Consider the following 26,523-nt stretch of genomic DNA (forward strand, 5'->3'; position numbering starts at 1 on the left):
TTGTTTTACTTGACAGAGAGCAGGATACTTAGATGATGTAACTTTTTTCTTTCTCTTATAAAGCAATCAGGGATGTTTTTCCTTAATGCAGTGTAGTACATTATTTCAACTGTACCATAGGTATAAATAAGCCAATTAGAGGCTTCAGGGGATGGGGCTTTCGAGATTTTGCTTTTTCAATGCAATTTGCTTTCCAACCACAAATCCTGTTTCTCAGCTACTGGAAACAAAAATAAAACCGTGTATTTCTACTGGCTGTTTTGATATTCCTTCAAGATTTTTAATAATTGGGCATCTAAATGTGAACGATTTTCCACTTCTAAGGAAGGTGTCTTTCAGTAAATTAGACTAATTGAGTATGACAAACATTGTATTTTCAATTGGTCCTGGTTAAAACCATACAATTTATGATTTGCTTGAATAAAGTTTTTTTTTTCTTTCCACAAAATGTGTTCCACCCTGACAGTACTCTCACAGCTGAGAACTGTCAAGATAAAACAACAGCTAGTCTTGAAGCACGAAACCCATGGGGGAAAGTTTTGGAAATTTGTAAGTTATTCATATGTTGGTTTAAAGGATTAGAAATCCTAATTTGGGTATTTAAGATTTTTCAACTTTGATAACGACCTTAAAAACAATCACAACATATTAAAAACCAATGCTTATTGTCTTCAGACAATGTGCAACACAACAAATATTACATTTAAACAGTACAAAGAACACAGTGAGGGTAATGAATATTTAAACATCTACTGAGCAGAACCAGAAAAACCTTAATCCCATCAAACATGCATTTTGCCTAACAAACAATCTGCTATTAAATTGCGTAACTCCATGAGGTCAACGGGACACGGTTACAGAGATGAGGCGGGGAACGGAGCTACTTTCTCGCCCACTGATTGGTGGAAGCTTGTGGTATTTTCTACATCTGTACTCCTATAGGCCAATATCAACGCCGTGTAACTTGGCCAGCCAATAGGATATGGTGAAAAACGCCGAGATCCCGCCCACTCATCACACTAACAAATAGGAACGCGACCATGGATATCAAGGATTGGTTGAATTCATCTCGACTCCAGGAGGACAAGACTTCTACGTTCGAAAACAAACGCAGTACAGAAAAATTAATGTTAGAATAATTCCCGAATCGTTTCAACTCGGCTGGCCATTTTCTGGTTTATGATCATATACCCGCAGCAGAAACATCACAATCATGGAATATGGAGACAGCAGGAGCAGATGGCTGCAGCACTCGTAACCAACAGGAAGAGCTAGCCTGTTAGCTTCACTACGGACAAATCGACCAGAAATTTGAAGGAAAGCCCGTCAGGTAAAATACTCTGCTGTTTATTATGCTACATAGATATGCTCGCGCCACTTTTGGAAATCATATATTATTCGAAGTGAAGAATATAGCATGTTTAAAGATTCAAATTGGACCGTGTAGGTCTGCTTATGTTGTCCAGTGAGCTAAATGGACCGCGGTGGTTTGGGTTGAAGTCCGTTAACTCGACTCCCCGACATTGATATATGGCCCCTCGCGCATGTGACCGTTAATAATCAGCGTTTATTTATGAATTGGCAAAATCAAGATCCCTTTACCTCCAGCGAGGTGTGTTGTTTAATAACGTTAATTGGCGCGATCAAAGGTGCTCGGTGACCGATGGGGGTGTAACCGTGAGAGCACGCGACATATATTATTTACTATCATGTAATTTTATTTCCCATTAGTAAATGTTTTTTTCTTTAATTGTTTCGCCACCGTCGTCTCGCGCTGAGATCTTCCTGAGCTGGTGTTAACACGCATATTCCCGGAGCTCTTTTCTTCACGCTCGCGACACGTAACTTACTACTCGAACTCGATTACAACTCTAGTGCTGAAGTGTTTTCAGACTGAATTGCGTTAACTTAGCTCGCTGCTTTATCGTGCGACTCCTGACCTGTCAGCGGAGAGAAGCTTTATACGCATAGTAATCTACAAGAGGAGGATATTTGCTTGCATGACAGTATTAACAAGGGTTACAGTATACAATAATGTATGTAAATTGGGTAAATAACGTGAAAAATTACAATTGAGCACTAAATGGCATCTGTCATAAACCAGCTTGATCGAGGCCACTAATTCAGCATTTGCCAACTAGAGTCTCTTCCTGATGAAATAAGTATGGTATCGCTTTTGCTTTGCCCCAGACTGTTTGCTCTTCTGCTGTTTACACAATGTAAAAAATGAATTGTAGAGAGAACCTTATGCTTTCAATTTCGATTCTCTGAACTATTGTTTTAGTGATTGTCCTACCTAAGTGACACTACTCAGTTTTATATTTGGATTTGTGTGTTTAATAAATTCATAATGCCACATTCAACCAAGAAATGTATCAAGATTTCTTGTTCAACAAATTTTCAATTAGTAACAATGAATTGATCTGTAATCTACTTAAAGGGGTGGTTGCTTATGATTTAACTTTTTTAACTTTAGTTAGTGTGTAATGTTGCTGTTTGAGCATAAACAATATCTGCAAACTTACAAAACTCAAAGTTCAAAGGAAAGGGAGATATTTGCTTATAAAGAAATCGTTTTTTTAAGGACTAGGCTACAACAAACGGCTGGTAGGGAGTCGGGACTTTTTTTATTTTATTTTATTATTAAACATTAAAGTACAAGTACATCAAGTACAATTTTTGTGTACAAAACAGTAACAATCACGCCAGGGGAGAAGACAACTAAAATAACATACAATAAAAGAAGAAGATAAAAATACATAAATCATACAAATGCATTGTAAAGCAAAAACATTGTATGTGACCTAACAGCTTTCTTATTCTTAGAGCAGGAAATGGAGGAGATGTATTGTTTTACATTAACATAAAGTTCAATAAAGGTAGGTTTCTTATTCTGGGAGTCGGGACTACATGACATTCCTCCCTGGTTAGTGACATCACCAACCCTAAAATGTACATAAACTCGCCCCCGGGAACGTGATTTGTAGATTATCAAGACAGAATATGCTAATCAGTGATTATGATTAATGATGCCCCCAGACCCCCCTAGAGGTACCGAGCTCCACCCACAAAAATACTGTGGGAAACACAGTAGGCTATATGATGGTCTACGAAAAATACATATTTTTAATTATCTAACTGTTTAAATACATGATCGGGATTTTACCACCTCCGCCTCAATTAGAGCCAGGAAAAACCCTGCTTTTGCTGCCTATACACATTATTCCTGACAGCTTAAAGAAAAAGTCCCATGAGGACATGTAAACTATTGAGTATCAAAGTAGTGAGGCTATTACTTTGATATGTGCTAAATGGATTATGCATACTTTAAATGTTTTTGACCACGAAACACTGAGAAAAACTAGACTGTAAAACTGAATTTATCACAATCTAAATAAGTCGAGGAGACTTAAATTTGTGGAAAAGCCCAAAAGCCTGAGACTGCATTAATCATTTAGGTTTAAAAATCATCCAAATATGGAAAAACAAAGCATTACGGAATAAAACAAAACATATAAAGTTATGATATAAAATCTTAAGTCAAATCTTCTTGCTTGCGTAGAAGCTCAAGATACTCTTAACATTCTCAAATTGTTTGAACTAGTTGGTTTTACATAGAACTTGAATTTGCACTGCTTGACGCTGCTGTCATCAGGGCAGGAAAAAAGCAAAAAAAAAAAGATTTCATTCAAATTGTGATGATAATATGATTTGTAATAAATAACTTCTTTAAAATATAAATATTTTCACTAGTGGTTAACATTTTGACACCACTGTAAATTGATTTATTTTACTGTAAGACGAAGGGCCTGTTTACACCTGGCATTAAGATGCGTTTTGGTCGATCGGATTACAAGTAGATGAGGGAGACGCATTCCCGTTTACAATTGGTGTTTTAATCCGTCTATTTTGTCCACTTTCAACCTCTTCTGTCCTGATTTCTTTGAGGGGAGGGTCTATGGGCGGGTAAATGTATGGGCTTTTTCCGATCTTTTGATCTAATGGACGAAATAAGCTCACGCTCGACTGGAGATGACGGAAAAACATGTTGAGGGAACATTGTGCTTGGTACGATTTTCATCTTCAAACCAAACTTTGGTCTTCAGCCGACAAAGTTTAAATCCTGTCTGGCTAGCGCGCAGCCGCGCATTAGGTCAGTCGGCGGACTTTTGTGGTTGTTCGAGCACATTCAACAACATGAGCGTCTACACTACGAAAGCAATCTGGTTGAATGCGTTTTCGACTACCTCTGGAAATAGATGAAAGTGGACAAGCTCAAAATGTTTTTGACCCCATTTACACCTATATGTAGCGTCGTCTACTTGTGATCCGATGGACCAAAATGCATCTTAATACTAGTAATCTTAATAATAGTTGTAAACAGGACCTGTGAGAATAAATGATGGTTGCTCCCTTTCTTTTCCATACGTTATGCTTGTGTTTAATGACCTGCAGCTGTTTGAATGTGTAACTCACCGGCTTCATTTTGTTCCAGCATGTTGATGGTGGGCTACCATGGAGGGATCTTATAGAATGAGTGTGAGAGAGCTTTGTGAGACCGATGATCTGGCCACGAGTCTGGTGCTGGATCCCTTACTGGGGTTCAGCACCCACAAGATGAACATAAGGTACTTATTCTGCTTGACTCTTTTGCGCTGCTGCTATATATATATAAAAAAAATATATATATATATATAAAATATGTGTGTGTATGTTGGACAGATTTTATGCACAGTATTTAAAGAAATATTTGTTTTGTTATTCTGAACTGTAATCTGTTTGTTTTACATAGTAATGTAAAACATATGCTGCGTCCCAATTCGCATACTGTCCATCCTAAATGGTATTCGAAATTAGAATTGGTGTGTCCCAAATCATAGTATGTTGCAATGAGTATTCCAAAGATACCCAGAAGTGTAGATTCATGCACGCTCTACGGCTAAAATTGCTCACAGCCCATTGTGTGTTGTACGGAGGATTCGATTAGAATCACAAACTTGAATAAAAAGCGTTAAAAAACTACAAACGTGGCGGATGTGCGAGACGAACGGTTAAGTAGAGGGGTTTAGATAAAGGTGTTTTTAGTCATTAATAATCAATATCTAACCTGAAGAAAAGATATTTATTCAGTGATATCCACAGTGTATTTCATAATAACAGCATTCTGAACTTTTATAAAGATACGTTTGGTTATTAGCTGAGGAGAGTTCTCCGCATAAAAAAGACCCACACCTGGCAGATCAACATGCTACTACATTTCTCTCTGTGACGGTAGGACATTAAATTGAATTGAATGTGGAGGATTTTAACTATTACAAGATGATTGACAGTGCAGTTTTAACAGTGTCAGGATGTATTTAACTAAGCGACAGAGCAGTCCATTAAATGCGCAATTATGACGAAGTAGTATGATCCAGATCGTACCTACTAATCTGCTAAACGCTCAAAGTATGTCATTTTTCTTCACAAAAACAGTACATACTTTTAGGACATAGTGTAAGTTGGCAAATTGGGATGCAGCAATAGACTACTGTTCAAAAGTTTGGGTTAAGTTTTTCAGGTTTATGTTTTTGTAAAAAGTCTTATTTGATAAAAAAAAAAAAAAAACAGTAAAACTATTGTGAGATATTATTACTATTTAAAATAACTGTTTTCTATTTAAATATATTTTAAAATGTAAATTATTCCTGTGATGCAAAACTGAATTTTCAGCATCATTACTCAAGTCTTCAGTGTCACATGATCCTTCAGAAATCATTATAATATGCTGATTTGCTGCTCAAGAAACATTTCTTATTATTAATATTAGACTTTTGAGCTGTAGTTTATTTTCAATGATTTCTTCCATTTGAAATTGTTTGATTTCTTTCATTGTGTGAAGTCCTCCCCCTGAGATCCGGCGATGGGGCTACCTCAGAGAGACCCTTCTGCGGTTCAAACGCACACATGACTTTCAGGCCACCTTTGATGCTCTGTTGGATGGGGAATGGGTCAGTGGCTATTTCACTGGGCTGGGTTCACACCGACATGAGTTGTTAAAGCAGCATGTGAGTATAATATGTTATCCAAAATGTTTGAACTTTGACTTTTCCTCTTTTTGTACATGTTGTCATCACCAAATAGGAATGTGTAAATGCTCAAAGAGTTAAGAATGTGAAGTTGTTTTTGTTTAGTGTAGTAACATTGGTTTGCCTTTACTTAAATGTGTTTGTCTTTGCTGGATCACTGGATCTCTCTGCACACATAATGTGGACTGTACTGAAAAAAAGGTTGTGTTAGATTAACAAGGGCAGGGTAAAATGATTGATTTTTCAGTTTAATTGCAATCTTTAGTGTCTTGTCTTGTATTTCAAAGTGTAAAAATTAATAATTTACTATACTATATGATTTGTTGAGTTTGGGGTCAGTTAGATTTATTTTTTTTTAAAGGGAAAAAAATGAATACCTTTTTAAATACTCTCAAACTGTGAAAAAAATCCTGTTGACCCCTAATGTTTGAATGATATTGTAAATATACAGAATGAAATCCCAAATGATTCTGAATTTGAAATCAAATTGCGAACTTTCTTGGGAATCTACACTGTCTGATACTTTGCCCTAAGAAAGACAACAGAAACGTACCTACTACTCTCTACCATAATTTGTCTCTCTGAATTTGAATCTCCGAACGCTCCAGTAGTAAACGTTCTGAGTGTGGTGTCTTGTCTGTGAGGGCTTGGCTTTTGTAATGCAAGTCATTAAAATTTGGTCTGATTAAAGACAAGCACAGTGCATAGCAGTAGATTTATTCAAATTCTAGTAATTATTGAATATAGCTGTGTGCTTTAAAAACATTTTTTTAATTAATCTCTTTTCTTTAGATGTATCGCTATATGACAGCGTTTCTGTTGGACAACGGAGTGAACATTGAGCCGTGTACCCGCTATTCCTCTGAGACAAATGGAGCCAAAATCACATCCACCCGACACTGGTTAGCTCAGTTTTATTTTTAAATCATAAACTATTTATAATGATTTAATAATTGATCAATTAAACATTATTTTCATGTTGATCACTGTAAAGCTGCTTTGAAACTATCTGCATTGTATAAAGCGCTATATAAATAAGTGACTTAAAATGTGATCATAACATTAATCTACTTTTTAATTTTGTTGACCACCATATTTGAGGATATGATGATTTTGAATTCTCCAGGTTTGTGGGAGATCGGGTGGAGGTACTGCAGGGCTGTATAGCTGAGCTGAGCCCTGAGGATAGTGCCGTGCTCAGAGCAGGAGTGAATGACTTCAGTGTCATGTACTCGACGCGCAAGAGATGTGCTCAGCTTTGGTTGGGGCCCGCTGCCTTCATTAATCATGGTGAGAGAGCCCGTATACTTATACTGATCAGTAATATTTTTTTCCAAATGTGGTCTTTGGTAAGGTACAGAATCTGATTGTGCTTTTTTTTTCTTTTCTTTTTTCTCTCTCTCTTTTTTTTTTATTGCTTGGGAAAAGACTGCAGACCTAACTGTAAGGTAAGATACTAAATTATTACTTTTGATTTTGTGGGGAATCTTTTGAATTGCTTGGTTTTTGAAAGACCCTGTACATATGTTGTAGCGTAAATGTACATTTTATACAATTAATTCGTTAAACTCCTCTATAAAGCAGGAGTCACAATAGATCTGCGCATGCGGCCTTGCAATTGTTTTGCGGTGTGTACTTTGATCTTAACACCTTTAACCTTATTATTTATTATTCTCAGGTTAGGTAAAGTAAGTTGAGTCTGGCCTAAATTATAAGCATTTTAAAATCATTTATAATTTGGTCAGAAGACTTCTCTGTGGTATTTTCTTATTAAAAGTCTTACAGCACCATAAATCGAAGATTCGGTAGGCAGTTTTTGTAATCAATTATTTAAATAATAAACAAAAATGTAAAGGCAAATAAAACTTCATCATTAAAGTATAAAATACAATAATCACGTTTCGAATCTTCCGGTGTTTTTGTCCTCTGCTCTGGGCTTCTAGGCATTGGGGGTACTGATGTAGCAATATCCAAAGAGGCAATCAGCTCATCAGTCTTTTATACTCCGGTTGTTTACCACAGGTGTTAGGTTCTAATCTTCTTGATTGACATAAGTTGTGACTTTCCTAAAGTTTCCCAGTTCCTTCTCAATGCCTCGCATGTGCAAGCTGTCCACCTCTTCATGTCCTTGAACTCCAATAAACTCAACCAAGATGGCTGATTTCCTTTTAAGGTTTTAGGAGTAGAACCACAGTCCTTTGTGTCCTTGAGCGCACACATATAATCACACACACTTCTGCTCCTCTTTCTCATGGGTAGGCACACACGCATATACATAACGAACAATTACTGTAAATTTATGCCAATACAATATGAGCCATTTTTTTACAAACAGAAATAAATAACAACATTGAATGCAATGCATTATATTCAATAAATTGGCCATATATGTGGAACAAAAAGGCATCTACAATAAACAAGGAGGCAGGTAATTGCATTTTCTTTATATTACAAAACTTCATTCAATTATCCTGACTCATTATCCTTCATTTTCAGACATATGTGTGGCACAAACTTTGTTCACTTCATCCAACTTAACCAATAACATGGACATTTGTTCATCATTCTTAAATTCATTGGTTTGTTACACATTCATGTAATATTTCACCCAGTTTAGTTTTCTGGTTCCCATAACAAAGATAATCAATTATATTTCTTATGTAATTATATTATAATTATGTATGTATCATCAAGGGGCAAAACTTTGTGCTTTTGCTTGATTATCATGTGATTAGGCCAATTTGGATCTCAAAAAGAGTCCATTACTTCAAGCACCCTATAGGTCTTCCCAGTAGAACGTGCGGCTCCTCCCCTGGCTCAGACAAAGTTTGCAGAAGCCAAACCAGGGGATCCTGTGCCGACTGACGTCTCCTGGGTCTTTCGGGCACAAAGTTAGTATCAAAGGATGTGAGGGGTTTTCTTGTTCCAACTACAAGTTTAAACACACTATTCAGTTTGAACCAGTCTTGAAACTTCTACTACAGTGTTCAAACAAGGCACAAAGTTCCTTTTCTATCATAGCTTGTAAATGTCCAGTTTCTAACCTCTCAGTCAAATATTTTCAAGCAACTAATTTTCTCATTCAAATATCTTACACTAAATTCAGTAATCATTTCTTGAGTTGAGCATTAACACATTTTCAGATATCGTCATTGTACCATGAAATATAACAAACTCTTTTTGTAGTAATTGTTGCATAAATATATCACAATATAAAATTCTTTCTCTGGTTCATTATGGTTACATGCCATACATTCATTATAATCAAAACAATCCAGTAATAAAACATTGGTATCCAGAGTAATCCTTCTGATGTTTTCCTGAGTTTCTGAGAACATTATATAAGTTCAAACATAAATTATATATCAACAAATCAATTTGTTCCTATACATAAGGTTCCCATTGTCAAGTTTGTAAAACGTAATCTCTCAAGCTTAAATAGTTCCATAAATTTAACCCTTTACATTAAATTTACAAATTCATCTTTTTAACGTAGACAATTTTATTTAAAATATAAAAGGCTTAAATTTATGGAAATGTCATAGACAAAATTTTATTTAAAATATAAAAGGCTTAAATTTATGGAACTATTTAAGCTTGAGAGATTGTTTTACAAACTTGACTATGGGAACCTTATGTATAGGAACAAATTGATTTGTTGATATATAATTTATGTTTGAACTTGTATACTGTTCTCAGAAACTCAGGAAAACATCAGAAGGATTACTCTGGATACAAAGTTTTAATTAATGGATTGTTTTGATTATAATGAATGTATGGCATGAAACCATAATGAACGAGTTTCTTCTTCAGTTGCCATAGCATATGTTTTAATTTCCTTTAATCTATTATTTATATTCAAAGTCTACTGAAGCCAATGAACTCTTTAATTCTAAAAGACTTAAACAATATTTCAAAAGCATAAACATTCTTTTCAGTAATGTCGGTGATCAGTGTCTGGTGGCATCTCATACATTTTAAATCCTCAAAAAATAACCCAGTAATTAAATCATCTTGTCAGGAGTTCTCACCCTGAAGGTCTCCTGAGTTAAATCTAAAATCTCTTTTTATCCATTGATTTGTTTGTTACTATAGTTTGTTCATAATGAGAGCTTGTTTGTCCTCCTTATCTGCTCTCTTGCTGTTCTCAAACACCTGCATGATAAGCCTGCATCCAGGCTTGTCATTCAGGTCCAATGTATTTCAAACATTACAATTTGTCTACTAGAACCTATTATTTATAGTGAGCTAATTTTCAATTATTCATTTAATTTAGTTTATGGTAACATACTAAATGAACTATAGTTTAGGTTGCTTTCTCCACTCTTCTACCAGTTTATTGACCATCCTTGTCCAGTTTCTCTCCCAATTTTTTCCAGTCTTTATAGTCCATATATTCTCTATATCTTCTTTCTGCTTATTAGAATATATTACTATTTAATATAATAGATACTGCAATATTTTCCATAATCCTAATCTATTTTATGTGACTCTTTAAATATTATTGGCCCATAATTAATTAATTTATTTATCCTTTACATCCCCCCACCGCATTGCCTTCCTTGTTATCTATCGTCCCCCTGGCCCTCCCTCCGCATTCTTCGACCATCTTGACTGCCTCCTCTCCTCCCTCCTACCCCTCCCTCACCCATTCATTCTCCTAGGTGACTTCAATCTACATCTACATTGCTCCCCCATTGCTTCTGCCCTTCTCCCCCTCACCAACTCATTTAACCTCTTGCTTCTCCCTTCGCCCCCTACCCACACCTCTGGTAATATCCTCGACCTTATCTTCATCTCCGACTGTAAGGCAACATCATCCACCTTAACTGCCCCCCAACCCCCCTCTGATCATCTCCTTCTTTCCCTCACCCTCACCCTCTCCATACCCTTCCCCTCTCCCTCCTCTCTGCTACCCTTGCTTCCTGTCCTCTGTCATAATCTCTGTACTATAGACACCAGTTCCCTGATCTCCCTTCCCTCTTCACTGCTTCCCTCCATCTCGGACTTCTCTTCCTTCCACCTAGACTTAGCTTCTGACACCCTTTTTAGTGCGCTATCCTCGTCCCTCAACTCCCTAGCCCCCTTACGCCCTTATTCTCCTTCACATAGGCCTTCTCAACCATGGCTCACTCTTTCCCTTAAATCAGATTGAGGTTCATTGCGCTGGGCTGAGCGACTCCAAGCCTATAATTCCCTCCTTTCTAATTTACTCTCTGCTTTGGAATTAGCCAAACATGACTACTTTCAAAATCTCATCACTGCCTTGGCACCCCATCCCTGTCAGCTTTTCTTAACCCTAAATAAACTACTCCGTCCCCCTTCTTCACCCCAATCTTCAGTTCTCCCAATCCTCACTGCTAGTGATTTTTCTTCTACTAATTCACAAATAAAATCATTTCTATTCGCCTACACCTTCAGACTCTCCCCCAGTTTAGTCCCCATCCCCAGCTCCCCATTCTACCTCTAGACTGCTCTCCTCACTGTCCAGAATCATCTGGCCAACTCCTCTCATGCTGTCCTCTCTTCAATTCTCAATCTCCTTTGACAATCTCTGGATCTCTCCTAAGCCTTTGACACAGTCAATCCCATTCTCCTCTCCACCCTTTCCAACCTCAGCATTTCTGGAACACCCCTTAGCTGGCTGCACTCATATCTGTCTTCCCGCACCTCTGCTGTTGCTTTCAACAGCTTCACTTCTCCCCCCTCCCCTCTGACTGTTAGTGTTCCCCAGGTCTCTGTCCTTGGACCCTTGTTATTCTCTCTGTACACCTCACCTCTTGAAGCTCTAATTTCTTCTTTTAATTTCCCCCACCATTTAATTTCCCCCACCATTTCTTTGCTGATGACACCCAGAATTTCTTTTCCTTCCCTTCCTTCACCCCTGACCTCTCTGCCCATATAACTGCTTGTTTGACTGCAATCCAATCTTGGATGGCTCGCCAATAACTCCTTATCAACCCATCAAAAACCGAAATCCTTTTTTTCCCCTCCCACCCCCACCATTTCATTCCCTCCCCTGTCTCTCATTCCAGTTAACTCTGCTCGCAACCTCGGCGTCATCTTTGGCACCGCCCTTTCCCTTGCTGATCATATCTCGCCACTACACGCACCTGCTGATTCCACCTACTCAACATCCGCAAAATACGCCCCTCCATCTCTTTCTCTGCCACTAAACTCCTGGTTCATGCCCTCATCTTCACCCACCTTGATTACTGCAACTCACTCCTTGGGCTTCCCTCCTACGCCTTCACACCACTACAGCAAATTCAAAACACCTCTGCCCGTATTATATTCAACATCCCCCACTCCTCTCATACCTCCCCTCTTCTCCACCAGCTACCCTGGCTCCCTGTTTACTATCGCTGCTTATTTAAATTCCTTACCCAAGTCTACAAATTCCTCCATGGTCTTGCCCCACCCTATCTGGCTGCACTTATCACCTATTATATTCCCTCCCATCCCTTACGCTCTCAATCTCTGCTGTCCGTCTCGGTCACACCCTCGCCCTATGCTTAATTACGTTTCCGTTCCTTCTCCCTCCTGGCTCCTCTTCATTGGAATAGACTCCCACTCCATATAAAACAGTCCCCTACACTACGCAGTTTTCACTCCTCCCTTAAAACTCATCTTTTCACCCATCCCACTGGGTATCCTTGCCCCTAACCCCTGGTCAGGACTCTGCTTGCTTTCCCAACCCTGCTATAGCCTCTGTTCTCTCTGTAGCACCACCCTACTTACTCACCCTTGCCCAATAAACATACCTTCTTCCTTCAGCCTTTTCTTTTCAATATACCGCTTAGTTTTAAAATTGTTCAGTGAACGGCTCTATATAAATAAATAACCCATGTTTTTCTATATCATTTTTTATTTCTCACTCTTACTACAAGTAAGAGGTAATATTCTCCTATCCATTGTTTTATCTTATATTACCATTATCTCTTAATTTTCCTTCTAGCCAGTGCTAGAATATTCTTCCATATTCTTAACATTAATTAATAGTTTTCACAATATTAGTTCCATTATCACCAAATAAGTCTCATAATCTTAACTCTATTATGACTTAGGATGTGCTTCTGTTCCATTTTCTAAATTCCATTCTTACACAATTACTATACTTTTTTTTTTAAATTATTATTCTGCTTAAACTTTGCTAAGTCTGACTACTGTTGCTAGTGTTTACATTCTCTTTCCCTTTTCCCAAAATATTCCAGCTCTAACCAAATGTATATATACTTTTCCCTCTTTTACTCAATCTTAAACTATTATTTAACTTTATATTAAAATAAAGTTTACCTGACTTATTTTGTAGTCAGTGCCTCCCTTAAGATCTCTTAACCGTCGTTTTACAGGTCTTTAAGCCTCTAGCGTTCTGAAGTACAAGCTCTTCTTGCTAATACAGTGTGGGAAACGATCTTACACGCACCGTTGTTGCCTATTCGAGTCCGAGCTGTGCTCACAAACTCTGTCTCTTTAACTGGTACACCTATTTTACACTAAAATCATCCTGGCTGTTCCAGGACCAATAAATTACCAGTTTACATGATTTTCCCAACACCTATTGTTACAGATTAAAAATCCTACTTTTAGTCTGCCTATTTCCACTTCATAAAGCTGTCTTCTGACAATGTTAGGTGCATTTCTTCTGTTTGTTTTAAGTTATTAATAGCAATTTTATATTTACTGTCTATCCAGTTCTGGTGGTTTAAATTATTTTTAGCGCACTACCATGCCTATAAAAATGTAAAACATTTTCCTTAGCTGTTTATTAACAGTAACATCACATTTTCCTTAGCTGTTTATTAACAGTAACATCACATTTTCCTTTTCTAGGCCTCTTGTTCTGTAATTTTATTACATGTACACATTTTTTCACCGTATTGCTGCTAGACCTACCACAGTCTTTAAGTTTAAACTGTTTTGTTCTATCTCTAGAAAGGAGCCTCATTCTAGTTCTAGAACCGTTGTCTGCCTGAAAGGCTCATTTTCCTTTCAATACATGAGAATCTCATGTATAAGCTTAAATATTTACATTGCTGTGCTTTCCCTGTCATAAACCAAGCGTCCTTCACTAACAGGTCTTATCTTTAGCCCGTCTCTGCCTCTCACTCTCTGAGGCTGGCCATATGTGTCTTTTCTTTCCTTTTTTACGGCTTTCTCAATCTCTACGACTCTCTCGCTTGTAAAGTTATCTGTTCTATGCGCGTTCAACCCTTTCTGGGCTGTCTATAAATAATCTCTCTAGATTATAATTTTTTGGGTCTTACAGGTTGCCTTTTAGTTGGTGATTTACTAGCTTTCAAAGTTCTTCTAAGACTCAAGTATATACGAGTGCGGAAGCGAATGGGCAAGCATTGCTTGATCAACCATGGCCAGGGGTCGATGGATCAATGCCCCTTGGGCGCCATGTTTTGCGGTGTGTACTTTGATCTTAACACCATTAACCTTATTTATTATTCTCAGGTTAGGTTAAGTAAGTCGAGCTGGCCTAAATTATAAGCATTTTAAAATCACTTGGAATTTTGTCAGAAGACTTTTTTTGTGGTATGTTCTTATTAAAAGTCTTACAACACCATAAATCGAAGTTTCGGTAGTTTCACATCTTTTGCTGTGTTGACGTAATAAAATAAGACGACGCGCAGCAAAGTTGCATTGGAAAAAACCTCACTGAGTTTGAGCAAGCGCCAAAATACGCACGGGGACAGTGAGGGTCTGCTTTCTGCGTCAGAAACGCATGTCAAAACGAAAATATCAGGCTTTTTGAAAGCCAGCACAAGAGAGATAGAAAACAACAGAGACGTGTCAATGAACATGCAAATGCTGTAAAAGTGCAGGAAGACATCGTCTATTTCATGTACACAACATGGATCAACTACAACAGATAAACATCAGCTATGTAGACATGAACTAATCGTTAACAATTCTCATTTTTAATTGAAACTGATATAGATTCTTATTCTCAATATCTTGTAATCTTTGCTGTTTTCTGTTACTGCCTGAACTTCACATTATTTGTAGTGCAGCCATTCATATTCTCAGTAAGATTTGTACTTAATTGTCACCTTTAACCCTCTGGGCTTCTTCGCCCGAAAACGGGCGAAAACTTGAACGTTTCGAATTGTTTAATTTTTTTGCTTCATCGGATGGGGGTGAAACTTGGTGACTTTTGTTTTATTACCTATATGAACACACAAAAAAATCAAGGAGATGATTCTGATATGTTAAAGGGTCGTAAAAAAAAAAAGTCACACTTAGCTTCCTCCCGCCCGAAAACGGGCGACATAGGAAATGAATGGGAAATACGAAAAAATAGGAAAACTCAGAGAAACTTTTGGTGGTACAAGCTACAGATCAGCCACTGTGCTGAAAAAAAGTGTACAGCAATGAAGGGGTGACACTCTAGAACATCAAGAGTGCAAATAAGACACCCTCCCCCCCACACACACACACACACACACAAACACACACACACACACACAGAGAGAGAAATTAACTGGTAAGACTGAAACAGCACATTTTGCCCCAAACTATATAAAAATGATATAATCATAATAACTCCAAAACTATAGCAAGGAGAGTCAAAAGGTAGGTATCGTTTGAAAGAACTCTTTTTAAATTTTTTGAAAATATAAATTACATAACATTTGGACATTGTCCTGCCAAGAAACAGCGGATAAAAGACGATATATATATATATATAATTTTTATTATGATTTTGCATATCTTTCTTATTTGTCATGGAATAACTCAGGAAGGAAATAAGGTAGGAGGAAAATTCTTTTTTAGTGAAGTCCCCCTACATGTTAGCTGCATCTGGATAAAAAAATAATAATTTTTGGACAAAGGAATCAAAAGTTACAGCATTTGGAAAAGAGATAGCCTTTTTGTACAGTCTTTGACACCCTCTCATGGGCAATTTTTTCTTCATGAAGAATATCTTGTCATAAAAGCAATAGATTATGTTAATTTTGGGCTCATTTTAATTGTAATAATATGCTGTAAAAAATGAAGTGCCATTTTCAATTATCTGAGAATGTTTCATGAGCTGTATGATGTTTTTGACACATTGCAGTACATTATTTTATAGATTATGAAAAAAAAGAAATTCTATTTATCAGCAAATAACTCAGCAATACTTAAGAGTTTTTCAAAGTGGATACATTCACTGTAAAGTTCAGACTCTAAGCTTTCAATTGACATCAACTTTGTGTTAATCAAGGCAAGATTTTTAAAAAATATGGTAAAGAATATTTTCGCAGCTAGGTGGCGCCTGCTGGCGGTACACTCGGTTTTAGAGGGATTACTCAGCACTCGTTAGGAGTTAATAAATGTAATTAGATGCATTAAAAAGCTGAGATCCTAAGCTTTAAAATGATACATAATTTGTGTTGTTCCATTCAGTGGTTGCTTAGTAATAATTTTTTTTCTTTCCGAATGGGAATAAATCAAATAAATAAATAAATAAAAGCTATAGGCGGTTATAGGACATGACACAAATTAATACATTTTGAAGCCACTAGATGGCGCTCTTCTCAGTTGAAATTTTTTTTTTTTTAAGGCCTGCCCTCTATTTTGATGTGAAATGTTGCATTTATTGAAAAAAAATATATATATATATATATTAATTCTAATGGAAAAAATAGCTCATAAAAATTATATAATTAATGCAAAATATCATAAAAAAATTCCCAAAATTCTAAATAATAATCAGAAAACATTATAGAACAAAAATATATTTGATTGGTTATCCTGGGAAAAAGTAAAGTAAGATTTTAAGGCTTCGCCCGTTTTCGGGCGGGAGGAAGCTAAGTGTGACTATAATACGAAGAAGCCCAGAGGGTTAATATGTCTCTTTTAATGTGTTTGTTAATTTTAGTGAAAAATTTACAAACTTTCAGCTTTCAAATTATGTAAAATAAAGATAAGATAAAATTTTATCTCAACAAATGTCGTTTTGGCGCTCTTTAATGTGACCTGACAGATCACTCAATCAGCATTTCAACCTTGGAAAGAGCTTGTATAGAACAGTTTGAGAACAATCATGTCACATAATGTCAAATTTACCTGACAAAATCCATTCAATGCTCAAACTCGTTAGTCAGCAAGAAAAATAACTATAGAAAATGGAAATTTTCTAAATATATGCACTATCACATAATCCTTATTTTTACTTAACCTGTTGTCTACATGACAGGATGAAAGAAGCTAAAATTTAATTCAACACCACTCGTATAATGGCATATAAATCACCACATTTACCTCTCAGATATTACTAATTTATTTATTTAATTATTTTATTTTTTAATGAAGAAAAATAGATTGGGTGTGCGCAAGACATACAACAACGTTTATATGATGCATTAGGAGGAGGCCAAACTACTCATTGGCCAAGTGATGCTGGCATAATTATGGTCTGTGACACTGGCTCTGTCAGATTCTGTGTAAAGAACAATTCTTTGTGACTGTAGTTCTCAATCTGGAAAAGCAATTCAGTTCCTACATTAAGTGAATCTTAGTTCCCAGGACATCCACAAGAGGGATGAAAATGCTGATGCTGTAAAAGGAGGGCAGATGTGACAACACATGACAAAATAAAACACTTTTTTTTTTTTGTGGCACTTAAAAAAATAGTTTTGCGTTATTGACCTTATTTCCCTTATAGGAACCAATGACTCCTTAATTATTATCTTTTTTTTTTTTTTTGTCTGAAGCCCTGCACGAAGGGCACTCAAGATATGTTTGATTATACCATCTGGATGCTGAAAATTGATCTGATGAATGCATGTTTTTAAATTGTACACAAGTTAATCGCCATTCTAAACTGAGCTGCTACATTGTAACAAACACACATACAGACAGTAGCTCGCACATCATGTGCAGATTGTGCACACTGAAACATTCTGTAGTGCAGAAATTTTTTTGTCAACAATTTTCTGTGATTATCAATAAAATAGCTTATAACCTAAAAAGTTCTAGCATAAATTTCTTAGTAACCAAAACCCACAGCCTCACTATTATTAGAGAGATGCTGCCAGGTAGAATTAATTCACATGCAATCACTCTTTCACTAATGCATTCATATAAGTGTAATTTGTACTGTGCTACCTTATCTGTATCTGATTTAGAACGAGCAGAAATCTGTGATAAATATAACGACCCAAAGACGACAGCTATCGGAACAGAAATGAAAGCTGCGGCTGCTCTCTGTATGTTTTTCCATTGCCTCCGGTCGCGTTCATGTTTATATTGCGTAAGCTTATTTCGTCCATTCAGATATTAATATCGGATAAAGACCATACATCCCATAAATCCCAAGAATTGCTTTTTTGATCAAATTGAGAATTGATTAAAATCAAGCCTTAGTGTTAACCTAAAATATTCTGTCATATACACATAAAACTGACAGCTAATTTTAAACGTGGTCCATCATTTTGATTAACTTAAAACATGAGCTAGGTTTAATTTTTTTTATTTTTTTGTTAATTTGTTAATCTAATTTGTATGTGGTATTTATGACCTTTTTTTTTTTTTTTTTTTTTTTTTTTTTTAATCATTGTTCATTTTGTTTTCTATGTTTTGTCATAAGTCTGGGTCATTGTAGTCCTAAATATAGACAACAACTTATACATAGATGTATATAGGAAAAAATACACTACTGTTCAAAAGTTTGGGGGCAGTAAGATTTTAATACTTTTATTTAGCAAGGATGCTTTCAGTTAATAATAAGTGACTGTAGAGGCATTTATAATGTTACAGAATATTTCTAATATTTCAAATAAATACTGTTCTTTTGAAATTTTGATTTATAAAATAATCCTGAAAATAATCTATCGCAGGTTTCACAGAACCCCCTCCCCCTTTCCTGGCATATGACTAAATCGATCATAGTCAAACAGTTAATACTGAAAAGTAATTTGCTCATAATGTTTGTTTCTGTTCCTCCTTTTAGTTTGTCCCGGGAGATAAGAATGGAGCCTGTGTAAAAGTGGTGCGGCCCATCTCTCCAGGGGAAGAGATAACCTGTTACTATGGGGACAGCTTTTTTGGGGAGAATAATGAAATGTGTGAATGTTGCACATGTGAGAGGTGAGAGTAAATCTGTTAATACTGCTTTATGGCCATCTGCTTTTCTATTCTACCGTAATAGAAATGAGAATAATTAGAAATTAGAATAATTCTGCCATTCTAATATATTGATACTATAGTGATGTTAGATCTATGATGCATAATTATCTCAATGGACACGTGTAATTATTCTGAGCTGTATTAGTTTTTTAATGTCAATTACGTTTCTAATGACACAAATCGATTTAAAGCCTTTTAAATATGCTTTTTATTACAAGATAAATGATCTAATGATGCCAATCTATGCAGGAGAGGAGAGGGATTGTTTAAGAAGAGAGACCAATTTCCAGATGTGGCTTGCTCCAGGGATCCTTCAGGACAGAAATATGAGTTCAGAGAGACCGATCTAAGGCTGAACAGGAATAGAGGAAATGGCACTCCAAAGCCATTCCTCACTGTATCAAACTCGGGTATGCTTGTTATACCATTCATATTTTCTTTTCCTATATTACTTGTGTCCCAGAGTAAAATGTATGTGTTTTGATTCTAAAATCGCAAAGTATATAATTAAGCATCCCATGCAATTGCCTAATAATTTGGTGAAGAAGCTAGTATTGTCAACTAATCTCACTATTATCAACCACTTAACTCTGGCTGTCTGTTATTCTCATCTCATTCTTTGTCAGTCTTGCCAATGAGGAATACATTTTCCCAAAGGACGAAGAGGAACGCCCTTGTTTTGAGCAAGATGAGAAAGACTGATAGGCGGAAGAGGGTGGAGCATTGCAAACAGGTGGAAAAGAGAACACAAAACCTCTTATCGTTTCCTCACCTCAAGCTAAAGGAGCTGAGCATCTGCCTCCATCATCACAGCACAAATTTCCTATTAAGCTGTAAGGACCCCTTGAGCAAAGAAAGGGCCCTGCTCTACCTAATTGAGAAAGAGCGACCAAAACCAGAGAGGATCACAAAGAACAGCAAATCTGTCTCTCCAATACCCAGCAGGGCTAACATAAATGGACCAGAGGAGAGAAAGGGTGAGGATGGAGAAGTGTTAAATGGAGACCCTGTCATTAGATTTAAACCCTTCACTCTTGGATGTGTTTCCAGTGTCCCTGAAAGAAACAGTATGAAGGCCAAGGGACGTAATATTGATGCATCTTCTGTCAGAATTGTCCACCAGGGCATTTCCTCCAGGACCAGGAATATTCTTCGTAGTCGTTGGAGCAGTCTCCGAGCAAGGACTGGATCTAAACTCTCCAGATTCAACAAAAGGAGGACCAGACTGATCAAATCGAACTCTAAAATCTCTACAGACCGAAATGAATGCTCTGACTCGCAGACAAAAGATGGGAAGCCACAAAAAGGAAGTGAGGTTGAGTCCAAGGAGATCACTAATCCTGTTTTAATCTCTCCAGGTAAACCATGTACTGATAAAAATGTATATCTTGATGGAGATGCTGGAGCTAACAGTGACAAATCATCACAAACAGAGAGCATGGTGATCAGAGAGGCGCAGCAGAGAGTCTTTAGGGATCGCCTCAGGGAAGTGGCTGGCGACGGTAGACACATCAGCGGTTCCATTACTCCTAGGAAAGGTGATGTTAGTTATTGTGTAGCTTCAGAAACCTCAGGGGATAACAAGCAAAACCATAGGCAGTCTGTATCTAGCGCTGTAAGCATTACACCCTCCTTGTCTTCACCATCTCTTAACAGTCCTATCTCTTTCCTCTCAGGGTTAAATCGTTACCTCAAAGTAAGTCTGGTCAGGGTGGCTATCCCAGGTAAACCAGAGGTCGAAAGTACAGGTCAGAGGGAGTCAGACAGTAGAAGAGACAAGGATACAGCAGCAGCAGCATCAGTACAGCAGAGCACAAAGTTAAATGGGAGCAAAGAAAGCAATAGACAAGGTAAGAAAGGTGTGAAGGAGTTGTATTTCAGACCAGTAAATATGGAGAGTGCAGATAAGTACCTAAAAGTAACATGTGATTTAGAGATAGGCAAAATACAACCTGTTGTGAAAGAACTTGTGGATATGCATGTTAAGGATAGCCACAGTGAGCATGAAAAGGAAGGTAAGCAAGATAATAATGTTGCAACGGTTGCATCTGTTGAGGTCACAATTCCAAAAAAATCTGAAGATTCTATAAAGAAAAGGAAAGGAGTAGACAAAGATAAGAAACAAACAAATGTTGAGGGTATACCTGAGGTGCAAGATAGAGAAATAGTCAATAAGCTGGGAGATGGAGATCACTTGAAAAAGAACGTGTTAACAGTGCATTTTGGGAGCAGAACTGTTGTTGTTAAAGAGGCAAAGGTACTGCTGATGGATATTAAAAAGAGTTTGAGTGGGAAGTTTAATCAAGATAAATATGCTGATGACCACCAACTTCCATGCAGTTACAGTGGTAACAGAGAAGTTGATAATATGAAGACACTATCACTTGCTGACAATAACGAGACAAAGGACAAGCATGATGCACTTAACAGAAATGAGCACTCTATTCAGGGACTCACTGCAGCTGATCAGCCAAATACACATCAAGATACTCAAGTGAGACAGTCAGAAAACACTTTGATTTCCCCAGAGCCTCCATCCATGTGCATGGTTTGTCTGGATCATAGTTCTCAGAGCAGTATTCCCCTAAAGAAACGAGCATTTCGAGAATCGCTTGATACAGACCCAGAACAAGATGTTAATGTACCTGCAAAACGGTGTACAAATGTCAATAAGGACACAGAACTCAACTCGGACAATCTGTTACCTAAGCCAAGTGAAAGCTGCAGTGTGGAGACAACATTGCCGAAATGTTCATTACTAGAATCAAGTCTAACTCATAAAGGCAATGTTGCCGTTGGGTCTAAAAAGCGTGGCTCATCCAAGTTGAAACAATGCTGTAAAGTTCTTCAGAGTACTCAGCATGGACCAGTGAGAAACCATGTCAGAGTTTGTGAATACAAGGATAGCACAAATAATGTACCTGTTTGTGAGAGGACAATCAATGACCTTAAGAGCGAAAAATCCGAAATGAAAGAAAAAATTGTTAAATGCAACATGAGAGAGGAGAACCAAGCAAAAAGTGTGGAAGGAGTGGAAGAAAGAACTAAAGGACCAGAGGCCTGTGAGATTATGGATAATATAGAAGATGCCATCAGAGACGAGTTGTCTACCTCAAATGTTTTGGATAAGACCGAAGAAGACCAGAGGTTAAATGTCAGAATCCGCCTTAAGAGGAAAAGGGGAAAGGAGTGGGAAATGGATAGTACGGATGAAGCCGAAAGTCTTGCGGACAAATCAAGCCCACAGCAATGCTTGGCTTTAGTTGACCCTTTTAGGGCCATTTTGGATTCTGTCTCAATTTTAAATGCAGAAATGGAGAGGATTCGGGGTCATGGGGAGGCTGATAAAGGCATAGGTTTGGAGAAAGCCACCAAAGCAGTCCAAGACGTGCTAGAGCATTGCAGAAAAGAATGTGCAACTAAACCATGTAAAAGACAGCAAAAAGTATCAAAAGTTTGCATCAACAAGAAAAACAGCAAACGCACACCAAAAGAAGTAGTTCAAGACAGTACTGAGGTTATCAATGCACAACTCCAACAAAACTCATCTGGTCCAAAAATTGAAACAGACATTGATGACATTAAACCTTTACCTTTGATTAGATTGTGCAGGAGAGCTGAAGGCAAGTGGGAGGTGGAGTGGAAAGAAGCTCAAAATGAAGATGGGAGCATTGATACTGTGTACAGGGAGCCAAGTAAGTTAACATCTGTCTCTTCTACAGCAGCAATACTGGATCAGATGCCTCTTGGCAAAGTTAAAGAGGAAAACCCGTCTCCGTGCCAGCAAATAATGGCAGTGCGTAGTTGTACCAAGGGGACTGAGACCTTCAAAGATCCAGTGAGTTTTGAAACTTCACCTCTACCATTATCCCTTTCACCTTTATCGCTTTACTCTCCCTGTTATGATGGGCTGACAGGGGCTAGTAATGTCAGTGGGAGTATTGAAGCAAAAGAGGATACAAGAGGGCATGTATCAGACAATTCCAATATTCTTAAGACTGGAGTTATTAGGACTGAGAATAAAGGAAGGAATGACATGTGCTTGAGTCACAATTTGTTTCAGATTAATAAAAGTCTGTCAAAACTCCAGGCTCTGAGCCAGTCACAGATATGTGAGAAAAGTGTTCCCACTAATACCAGTGCAACATCCTCTCAGAATCAGTCTCCTCCCATCTCTCCCTTTTCCACAGAGTGCAGCTTTAGTAACTATTCAGAGGATGTGCTTGACTTTCCATGTTTAAATCTTGAAAGCTACGATCAGATGCCTGCACAAAACAGCTTGGCGAGCTCTTTAATAGATTACTGTCCTGGGGAACCACATAACACCGGATCCTTCAGCAGCCCCTTCTCCCAAAGTCCCACTGATGCATGGAATCCAGAGACCCCTTACCTAGGATCCCCAAGCCCAGTGAGTAACTTTAGTAGTGGTGAAGATCTAAGCTTCCCGGATCTTGTCTTTGCTCAATCTGACACATCGTCATCTATTTGTGCGCCTCAACTACTCTTCAAAGATAAGTTATGTAATACAGCCACAAGTTCTGCTCCTCTTCAAGACCCTGAGAAAGATCTGTACTTGTCTGATGGAGAGTTGTCAAAAAGTCCCATAGATCTCCTGGTGCAGGAAGATTCAGCAACACCATATCTCCCCAAAGACCTGACAATGTTTAACAATGCATCTACAAGTGCTAAACAGCCTGTACACCCAACTGTGCGCTTGCATCCTCAGGATAAGAAGTTAAACTTTCTTGAATCCCTTGTAAACACAAAGTCCTCTCAGTCAGGCCTTGCTAAAAGTGATGCTAAAGACAAAACTCAAGGACCTCTGAATTTGCAAAGCTCTAATACTAAATCTGAATCTGTAATTTCAAACCAGTCGACGCAAAGCCTACACGGTGCTGGAACTCAGAGTAACCTTGTTACACCCTTCCATTCCCTTCACGTAGGAAATAAGTCAACCTCACTTGCAGATTATTCAAGTGCGTTCAGCTCTGGTAATGCACAGTTTCGTAGCAATGACAAGAAGCTTCCTTTTTTTCAAAACCCCAAGAATGTCTCGAAAACCGAGGTAGGCCAAAATGCTTGTCAAATTTCCATGGCTGCAGGCAGCTCAAAATCTCACAACAACCTGGAAAGCATCTTTGCTTGGCCTGGTCCATCAAGTTCTCACAGTGGGAAAGATTCTTCAGCTAGATGGCCTAATGCTGGGTTCTCAAGATTTCCTGAAAATCTACAAAAAAGCCCAAAGAACATTCTTTCCAAACAGTATCCTGCAAATCCCAGTCAGCAAGGTGATCACATTCACCCTGTTTATTTCGTCAGCTCTAGCAAAACCACAGCAAATGCTTTTAAGAACATTGCAGGTATGAAGCCTCAGATATCAAGAAATGATAAAGATCCATCGCTGCCCTCCACATATTTATTTTCCTCATCTCAAAGTTCTCAATGTTACAGTACAACACAAAGCAAACTCTCAAAATTAGAGAAACCCCATGCTGTTGTGGCTCCCACTCAAAACACTCAACTTTCTGGAGTGTCTTCTATTCAGCCCAATAAGAATCAGATGTGTCCAAACGTTTCTCACTGTGATTCTTCTGATTTCAACTTCAGCTCCTCTCTTTCACCTCCTGTATCGCAGCACAGCAGTCCTCATCTGGGATGCAGAGAATCCTCAATCCATGAGGTCCCATTGACTAAAACTCAGTCAACCACCTTTGAACAAATTCAGCCTCCTCACCAGTCTTACGTAGTGAACTTCACCGGAGATCATTCTGTGACTCTGGGGTACAGTGACGATGGTGAAAACTTTAACTACACTGGTTCAGGACCTGCAAATTACACTTATCATTGTCTTATGGAGCCTTCAGGAACACAAGGAAAGCTGGTTGTAGAAGCGTGTGATCCCTCAAACTTCACACCTTCTCCCTCTGTGAGTAGGTCTAAAGTCCACGGAGACCAAATTGGAAAGGTTCAGCAGCATCAGGGGCAGCCTGGAACTCACCCATATAACTCTCTACACTTCTCCACCTCCCACTCGCAAAGCACCGCCATAACGGATCGCAAGCCCAAGAGACTGAGGCTTGTGGTGACTGACGGTACTGTGGATCTGGACCTACAATATACTGATTAATAACATCCTTTTGTTGTTGATATGCTAAGAAGTTATTTATTTAAAACTTCAATGTAATAAGGTGTTCTTTTTGTTTTCATTAAACTTATATGGATTTATGTAAATTGTCCTGTTCTTAGCATCAAAACAGACTTTTTTCTTGAAATATTAAAAGACATATTTTTATTAGCACACTTAATTATTTGTATGCTACATTTAATGAAGTTTGTTTAGTACATTATTATAGAAGATAATATTTTCATGCTAGTGGTTACTGTTCGTACAAAAACAAAGGAAAATAGATATTCTGTTGATCCTGTAGTACACAAGACTTGCCACATGATGGGGATGCGGTTCTCCACCATGTGGAAATTTTCTCTATTTCCTCCTAGCCTTTTCAGTTCAGAGTTGGCAATCTAGATTGCTTTTTGTTAAAAGAACATGTCCTATCAAATGTGAGGAAAAATAAGCGTGTATGTCAACTTGCATGGTTTAGTGGGTTTGCACATGAAGGACCAGAGCAAAGTTCATGTGCTTTCAATTTTGGATTGTTTCAATGCCCATTTGACAAGTTGAATAGGAGTGTGCAGTCAATGGTGCTCATATGACAAGCATATACTTGGAGCAGCTCTCAGGTGTCCTGTATTTGGATTCCTGCATGTCATGGAAGAGAAGCTTTTACATTAAATGCTTACAAATCACACACATTTCTGGATCTTACCATCTGTGATGTAATGACATGTAATGTGGAAAAGATGGGTTGCTATTCAAATAAATGGATTTGAATAGCATCCCATCTTTTCCACACAAATCACATACTTTTCAAGCACAAATGTGTTTTGACGTTTGATGCTTTTTTTCCTCTTGCTCTAAACATTTGTCTATATCAGCTTCATGGGTTTTTGTATCATATTGGGTATTGCTTTGGTACATTGGGCAAATGCATAATTTAATAGTTACCACTTGTATTACTCTAGAGAGATGTTTAGTGTCCTTCGGAGCTGATCCTTAATCAGACTCACTTAACACTTGATAGAATATTGTTACGATAATGTACTGTAGCCCTGTAGGTCACCAAGACCCAAAACCTGACATCTCCAAACTTATATTATTATTATTATTATTATTATTATTATTTTATTTTTTTCCTCCCCAGTCCCATGTCAGAGATGGAAGCGTTTGTTGGCTTCTTCTCAGTTTTAACAGTTGCAGACATGAGAGCCC

General features: G+C 37.6%; 1 protein-coding gene across 3 annotated transcripts; it reads left to right on the top strand.

The window, feature by feature from the left end:
- The first annotated feature begins 1,028 nt into the window (after positions 1–1,028).
- kmt5c (lysine methyltransferase 5C) lies at positions 1,029–25,577 on the top strand. Of its 3 annotated transcripts, XM_081355011.1 has the most exons (11): positions 1,051–1,330; positions 4,496–4,628; positions 5,882–6,047; positions 6,861–6,970; positions 7,195–7,358; positions 7,497–7,516; positions 19,018–19,154; positions 19,443–19,603; positions 19,820–20,551; positions 20,627–20,731; positions 20,870–25,577. In XM_081355011.1, exons 2-11 carry the CDS (start codon positions 4,516–4,518, stop codon positions 25,318–25,320), a joined length of 6,159 nt encoding a protein of 2,052 aa, XP_081211137.1. In that variant the 5' UTR covers positions 1,051–1,330; positions 4,496–4,515; the 3' UTR covers positions 25,321–25,577. The 3 variants fall into 3 exon arrangements, with proteins under 3 accessions (XP_081211135.1, XP_081211137.1, XP_081211136.1); XM_081355010.1 differs by having other exon boundaries at positions 19,820–20,731; XM_081355009.1 differs by having other exon boundaries at positions 1,029–1,330; positions 19,820–25,577.
- The last annotated feature ends 946 nt before the right edge of the window (positions 25,578–26,523 follow it).

Source organism: Scardinius erythrophthalmus (genome assembly GCF_964197995.2).
Source record: "Scardinius erythrophthalmus genome assembly, chromosome: 1".
NCBI classification, from domain to species: Eukaryota; Metazoa; Chordata; class Actinopteri; order Cypriniformes; family Leuciscidae; genus Scardinius; species Scardinius erythrophthalmus.